General features: G+C 39.0%; 1 protein-coding gene across 1 annotated transcript; it reads right to left on the bottom strand.

Annotated features, from left to right (window-relative positions):
- Positions 1-20: 20 nt before the first annotated feature.
- On the bottom strand, positions 21-7,230 carry fbxo43 (F-box protein 43). The gene is made up of 6 exons (XM_042490252.1): positions 7,090-7,230; positions 4,602-5,408; positions 3,730-4,464; positions 3,316-3,418; positions 1,837-2,031; positions 21-634 (listed from the first exon to the last, which is right to left on the bottom strand). The coding sequence occupies exons 1-6, from the start codon at positions 7,095-7,097 to the stop codon at positions 386-388; spliced, it is 2,097 nt and encodes a 698-aa protein (XP_042346186.1). The 5' UTR covers positions 7,098-7,230; the 3' UTR covers positions 21-385.
- Between the last annotated feature and the right edge of the window lie 167 nt (positions 7,231-7,397).

The raw sequence follows: 7,397 nt of genomic DNA, 5'->3' as shown, positions 1-7,397 counted from the left end.
AAAAGACAAGTTTATGGATGTGTAAAAAATGTAATTTATTTTAAAACTAATGTGAAATCACATTGGTAAAAGTGGAAAATCTCAGAGGAATTCCAAAAAAAACCAACATTCTGCACAGTTTATCAACATGTGTGGAGTACACCAACAGCAAAATTCATTGTTCTGCTGGTGAGACTTCATCAAATTCATAATTAAAAACACAAAGAGTAAGAACTGTTGAAAAAGAGTGAAAATACAATACGAAGACATGCACAGAGACACACTGAAAAGTACAGGAGATATTCTCATGTACAGGCAACAAATCAGTTTCCTTATTGCAAAGCCTCATTTTCACCGTAAGGTTGTAAAAAAATACTAAAGTGACGTTGGCACAGAAAAAAAACACTCATAGTCTCCTAACATTTCGCTTGCTTTGAGCGCTTCCTGGAAGAATGATATCCTTTTTGCGACGGCCTGCAGACCGGCTGCCGCATTCTCTTGAGCCATGGAAAGCACACAAGCAGGCTATGCAAAACTGGAAACCACAGTCGGCTCTGCTGCACACGCCCTCCCCTTTCACTGAGTGACACCTTGCAGGATGCTCACATCGAGGGCAAGGCTTTAGGCACTCATCGTTGAAGAGGGTTTTGGCAACCTGAAAGAAAAAGAAATGAAATCACAAAGTAAATGCTTTATGTGAGCTTCTGTCAGCTGTTACGATAAATTACAAATCCCACTCATCTCCTGCTGAACAGCCATTAACACAAACAAATTCATCCAAGGTTCCCACACCTACGTATGTATCGATCAATTTCAACATCTTTCCATAACTTTATCATATTATTTCATCCCATTTCCATAACTTCATCGCTTATAGCTAAACATTTTTGAGCGGGCACTTCCCAGGCATTTGGGGATATGCAAACTGTTAGAGCTTACTAACTTTATTCCCTAATTAGACATTTCCACCACCAACTAGCAGCATGTGCCAACAGACCAGACTGGAGGATCCTGTGGATGTCAATGACCCGAGTTTGGGTTATAGTTATGACAAGTTTGTATAATGTAATACTTGTTAAACATAAGTTTAATGAACATGTCTGATGCTTGTTCAGTCATGCAGTGCAGCACTTGATTTTTTAAAATTTTTTAAATTAGAAATATAAGTAACATATTTTGCATGTTTTGAGTGAACATATCCAACCCTTCGAAACCTGAGTAAATTGGTTTGATTTCTTTAGGCAAAAAAAAAATTGGGAAGAAGTCAATAAGCATCAACTGAAGAAATGACCCAAAACTTAGAAATTAGTAAAAAAAAAAAAAAAAAAGTACAAGAAAATTACCTGAAAATTAATTGTAAAAAAAAAACAAAAAAAAAAAAACAAGCAAAAACTCAACAAATAAGTAAAAAAGAAAAAGTTGGGTTATTTTTTTATATCAAGGCTAACAAGATTTGCAAGTGTTTTAAAGTTCTAACAATTTGTAACATAATTTTAAATATGTAATTATAAATATATTGTTTCCCCAGCTTTTTTCCCCCTTACTTTTTTAAAAATAATTTTCTAAATCTACTCTTGTCTTGCAATTCGTGGATCATTTCTTTCTCTTCTTTTGTAAGAAATCATACCAATTTGCTGAGGTTTCAAAGGGTTAAACAACAATCAAAATAATATATACATTCAAAACTTTTCCAGAACATTCTGTTAATTCCAAACCATTTTGAGGCCTGGAAAACAGTTGCTTTGATTTCACAACTTTTCCAGGAATTTCATTAATGTGGAAACTGTGTATATAATGTATTCAAACATTACATATAATCCATTTCAGGAAATCCAGTGTAATCATTTTAAAACTCACTTCTAGAAATTTATCCCGTTTGCTGCTGCTGCCTGAATTTAAGATGCTGTGCTGTGATGGGGTTAAAGTGCTATTTGCAGACTGCGGCGTGCAGAAGCTGGACGTCCTGGACTGGGCCTGAACCGTCTTGAGGGCCGATCTCTTAAGCAGAGCAAGTCTGGTCTCTGCATCAGGGACATGGACAGCTCCACTGTGCTACAAGACATCAGAACAAAGTTAGAAGCTCATTTCAACTATTAGTAACTTAGTTGATGTCCATACAGACAAGCTGCTGGATGACAGTGAATCAGTCTTTAATCATGCTGCTTTCCACTGAATCACAAACAGAAAACTGTTGTACTGGTCTCTATTAGATCACATTTCTTACACGCTCACCCCATGCCAATCAGTGTCATAGTAAATGTTTTTTTCTCCTTTGCAGGTAGACAGAAAATACCTGCTTGAGGAAAACAGTAGCACTGCAACATTAATCGATTGGTTGTAAACTATTTAATTAATCACCAGTTACGTCAGGCGCTGATGCTTCCAGCTGCCTGTCAGCTTTCCTAAATTAGCGCTAAAAATGTGTAATGAAACTGGATGGTTAACATACCGTCTACATTTGCTTATTTACGATTTTGAAAAAAAAAAGGCAACTGGACTAAAAATCTCACCTTTGTTTTAGTTATTTTTTTAAAAAAAGAATTTTTACACATCAATTTTTTAAATGGTTTCAGGTCTTATTATGGTAATGAAACATTTGTTCAATCAAAACTAACCTGTTCTATTCCTTTAAGAATCATTCTACCATAATATAGCAATTTTTTCTGAGATGGTTATCGTACTGTGAAACTATAATACTGTGGCAACCCTACAGGTGACTCTTTTCCATATGCTGATCTGGCTGCAGTGCGGCGCGGCCATGTTCAAGAAGATTAGCCATACAGCTGTCTTGATGAGTTCTGACCGTGTGGACAGTTAAATCATTACACAACCAGAAACCATGGATTACCAGAACCACCCAGAAACATGGACAATTATGAAGCAGCAGCCAACGATGTAAGAAGATGTAGAAGAAAAGAAGCCTTAATTACAGTGCAGTTTCACAAGCTGATGGGATCACATTTCATTTGAGTTGTAACTTGTATGATTCCATGTAAGGAATAAATGATAAACAGATTTTTTTTTTTTTAACTTATCTGATTATCGATTATTCAATGAGTAATTCATTATGATGAAAAAGTAAAAAGACTGATTTCAGCTTCTAAACTGCGAATATTTTCTGGTTTCTTTACTCATCAATTTCAACAAACTTAATATCTTTGGGTTGTGGACAAATTAAGAAATTTGAGGACATACTCATGAGCTATGAGAAAAGCCAATCAACAATTCTTCACAATTTTCCAACATTTTATAGCCCAAACAACAAATCAATGAATTATGAAAGTAATCAAGAAAAAATAAGTTAGTTGCAGCCCTAGAAAACAGCAAATCCCTTACCTCAAGAGCAGCCTCCAATTCACTCAGGTAGTTTCTTCTCTTAAAACTAGCTTGCTTGTCTTGTTGGATGATTTCATCCCACCTTTTGGACACCTGACCACACCTGCCAAAAACAAAGATGCACAAGACCAATATTCTTAGTCCTCATTGCACCTTAAATGCTGTGTGACTGTTTGTTAGGCAATGAGCATCATGTTATGAGTAATGATCAGGCTTAAATTATGTATGTAACTTAATGCTGTCATCATAATTTAATAATGAACAGTTTAGTGACTGACATATTTGGAATTGAATTACTTCAACTTTGAGAAGTAAGGAGGGAGAACTGAGTTATACAGTAGATGCAAAAAAATTAAATTAAAAAATCTACTTTGTGTAAGACAGCTAAATTTGCTGAAAACATGAACTACTCACCTATAGATGCTCTCAGGGGTCAAGTGGCTAAGAATGACAGCCAGGATGTGCTTGAGGTTCCTTTTATTCAGCTCTGTGAGTATGTCCACCTTCCCCAGGCCCATCTTCCTGCCAATCAGCCCTGCCAGCGGCATGGTGGTCCTGAACCCCAGAACTGCTGTGGCATTAAGCTGCTCCATCAGGCTCGGACTCTGGCCTACAAATATGTGGGCTTTCTGCTGGCACATAGCGTGAACCAGCTGCAAAGCTGGAGTCAGAGACAGATTGACAGGGGTCGTCCTGAGAGGAGTGACATCTGGTTTAGCAGGAGTTGCGCTAAAAGGTGTTGTGTTTTGTGGCTTAGATGCAGCTGCTCTTAGCGGGGTGGCATTGTCTTGTTTTGTAGAGGCCGAACTATCAGAGACCATGCTATTACCACATTTAGTAGAAAGGACACTGCAAGGAGTGGCATTATCAGCAAAAACCTCATCCTCTTTGGAATGGCTGTGGCACTGATGAAGATGTTCTATCTTCCTCTCCGCTGGGTCCTCCTCAGACTGAGAGCCCCCTTCTTTAAGTGTAGAAAGCCTGTGCTGACGCTGCAAACGGGAGCGCCGCTTTGACTCTGTCAGATTTGGGGTTTCAGATTTTCCTCTGGAGGCAGAGAGCAGCAGCTCTTGGAATGAGCCATCATGGTCCACAGAGGAGTCTTGAGATTTATCAAGGGAGCTAAAACCACTGTCCTCACACACAGACCTGTAAGGGTTAGAAGACAGAAGCATGTTTTCTGATTAATATAGAATATTCCTGAATTTGTTGTTTTTTCAAGTCTTTGGGGAAATTTACATTTTTTATTTAGAAATTTATAAAGTAACGTAAAAAAAAGCACATACCTGATATATTTGGGTGTGTGGGTGGATGAGGGCGTGCTCAAGATGCTCGAGCTGTCATTAAGGTTATTGTTCACACCGCTGACAGGTGATTGAGAATTCTCCTTAGTCGAGGCAGTCAAGGATTTGATATAGCATGGAGTCTCAAAGTTAATCTGACCAGAGGCAGTGATGCTCTCACTGAAATCTGCATCTGAGAGTGAAACTCTTCTCTGAAAACTGGAAAGGTAACCAGAGTTGAGTTTACCATCTTCAAGAGTGGATGTCCTCACCTGAGCGAAGAGGAGTCGACGTTTCCTACTAGACAGTGGCACATCCTGCTCCAATTTTAAAGTGCTTGATGCAAAAGCCCCTGTCACAGTGTCTAAAGAGTCAAATGATGCACTGAGCCAGTGTTCAGACCTGCTGGAAGACTCAGTCTTTCTTGTGCATGGTGATCTTGTGTCATTTTTAACATCTGTGTTGGGTTTGCACATTAGAAGCCGGTGTCGCAGCGAGGCATCTCTTTTGTATACTTTAGGAGTTTCACACCAGCTAAGTGCTGTTGGCCGCTGTATTCTCCTGGAGTCTTTGCCCAAAACTGGTTCTCTTATCCTGTCCTTGGGAGTGACAGACAGCCAGAGGTTCTCTTTGGGTGTTTCACTGAATTCAACTGGAGACAAAGCCCTACAGGAGTCAACTCCACAGATGTTCTGTGGACTGTGAAACAAACCCGAGTATCCACTGTCAGAGCAGTCATCATAACAGTGCTGGCCTTTGCAGCCCTCACGGTAGACATTTGATTCAGGGGTGCACTGCATTTTCACTGACCTGCAGACAACAAAAAGTAGTGAGTGAACATACTCAAGGACAACCAGGTAACATTAAGGCTGCCTGTCTAGAAGCCAGTTTGTTTGTTAAAGCTGAAGAAGCAAAGTGAGGGTTTCTGGCACAACTTCACCTAATACAAAGATGCACAGAGCAGGAAAATAAATCAAGAGGAAGAGACTTCAGCAGCAATTTTATCATAGAATTACTATGAATCCAAAAAACAGGGTTCCTTCACATTTTCATGGACAAAATTTTCCATGACTGACCCATAATAAAGATTTTTTTTCTTGCATGGCATTTTTCAAACATATCAGATTCAAACATAGTTTCAGCTAGCCTGCATACGGGAAAGGTGAGAAAAACCCAGGGAGATGATGCTAATGCTAATGAGATAATGTGATGGTAACCACACACACTAATGCATATCAAAACTATTACACTGACAGCTACATAAAATTAATTTGCAATTTATGCTAAATTAAATGGAACATTGTCCACAATAAATTATTGTAAAAATCATTATAGACATCAAAGTCCCATGACTTTTCCATAACTTTCAATTATTTAGACAAATTCCATGACTTTTACAAGCCTGGAGTGCTGCTAGAGTTTCGACCTGGTTTGCTACAGTTAGCTAAAATAGCTTAAATGTTAACTGTGCTCGCAAAGTCTTACCTTCTAATTAAGTACTGCCATGTTGGACCCACTTTAAGAGATGAGCAAAGTTATAAAAAGATGTCTACATTATTTCAGTTTTTAATAGCGTTTATGCGGTGGGTAGCAGTTTGTTAAACACAAACTGTCAAAGAAGTCAGCTGTTTAAACACCAAACATTTTCAGCTGTCTCATTAGCGTTGCCATGAGAAGGCCTGCTGACGAGTTAAACCCCCCTGCGCCTGCTCACTGTGATGCCGCTATAAAGTGAGCGTTCGCCGCCAAAACCAGCAACTAACCCCCATTCAACTGCTGAAAGTAGACCCAGAGGATTCAACTAAGGGTCAACTAAGGGGGTGTGCCAATCTGAGATCATTTTATTTCCAGTTCACGTATTTTTATACCGTTTATTACGGAGGTTAACGTACGGAAAACAGCCGTTGGCAATTCATTTTGGCTGTGGGCCCTGACAAGAAGGCCCAAAAATAATGCAGAATTAATTATTGTCAACGACATTCAAGAGTGAGCTAAATGTCTTCATATTAGATAAAAAAAAATAAAAATAAATACGCATTCTAAGACTCCCCAAGGTCCCACAGACATCTTTATCAGAGCAGTTAGCATGATTAGAAACACACGTGAATTACGCAGTTAACTCCAGTATAGGATATTGATATGTAGGTTACCTAAAATCTGAGTGCGTATTGTATGTCATCTACCTTGCTAACATTAGCTAGTTACACACTCATTTACCGCATTAACACTCAGGGATAATATCAAAGAGTCGTTAAATGGGGGCTAGAGCCATACATAATATATAAATAAATAATTAAACCCAGCAATGGTAGCATTGTCTTTGCTAACACTAAGCTACACTCGACATGCTCTGACCCCGTGACAAGTTATTACGGTAACTACGTTAGCCTAAAACCACAACCACTGCTAACGTTCGATAGCTCACAGGATTATAAACGCAAATGACGAGCAAAACATTTCATTTAGCATTAAACACAATAAAAATACTTACTTCTGCATAAAACTGGGCTAATGCAAAGGCCGTGAACTCTCTTGTTAATGCTGTTTTCTTTAGCTCAACTCTAGGCCTCAGCTTGCACCCCTCGTCGTTGTTTGTGTTCGCTACATGATCACCTGCAGTCAACTAACAGCCACGCTTTCAAATTTGGAGCCAGCTGTGGATTGTGTCACGTGTTTCCGCTTAGGGTGCCAGCTTCCTGTCGAGTGTGGTTGCCATAGTAACAGATCCCGCGTTGCAGTTGTAGAGCAGAGTTAAGCGAAAAAACAGCAGGTACAGTAATTTCCTTCGAATGCAACTTA

This window comes from Plectropomus leopardus, chromosome 7, assembly GCF_008729295.1.
Source record: "Plectropomus leopardus isolate mb chromosome 7, YSFRI_Pleo_2.0, whole genome shotgun sequence".
In the NCBI taxonomy this organism is placed as follows: Eukaryota; Metazoa; Chordata; class Actinopteri; order Perciformes; family Serranidae; genus Plectropomus; species Plectropomus leopardus.
This window is presented reverse-complemented; position numbering and strand designations above follow the sequence as displayed.

Coding starts and splice junctions, on each gene's coding strand:
- fbxo43 (XM_042490252.1), bottom strand. Junction 4,465..4,601: donor CACACACCCAAATATATCAG/GTATGTGCTTTT, acceptor TAACCCTTACAG/GTCTGTGTGTGAGGACAGTG. Junction 3,419..3,729: donor ACCCCTGAGAGCATCTATAG/GTGAGTAGTTCA, acceptor TGTTTTTGGCAG/GTGTGGTCAGGTGTCCAAAA.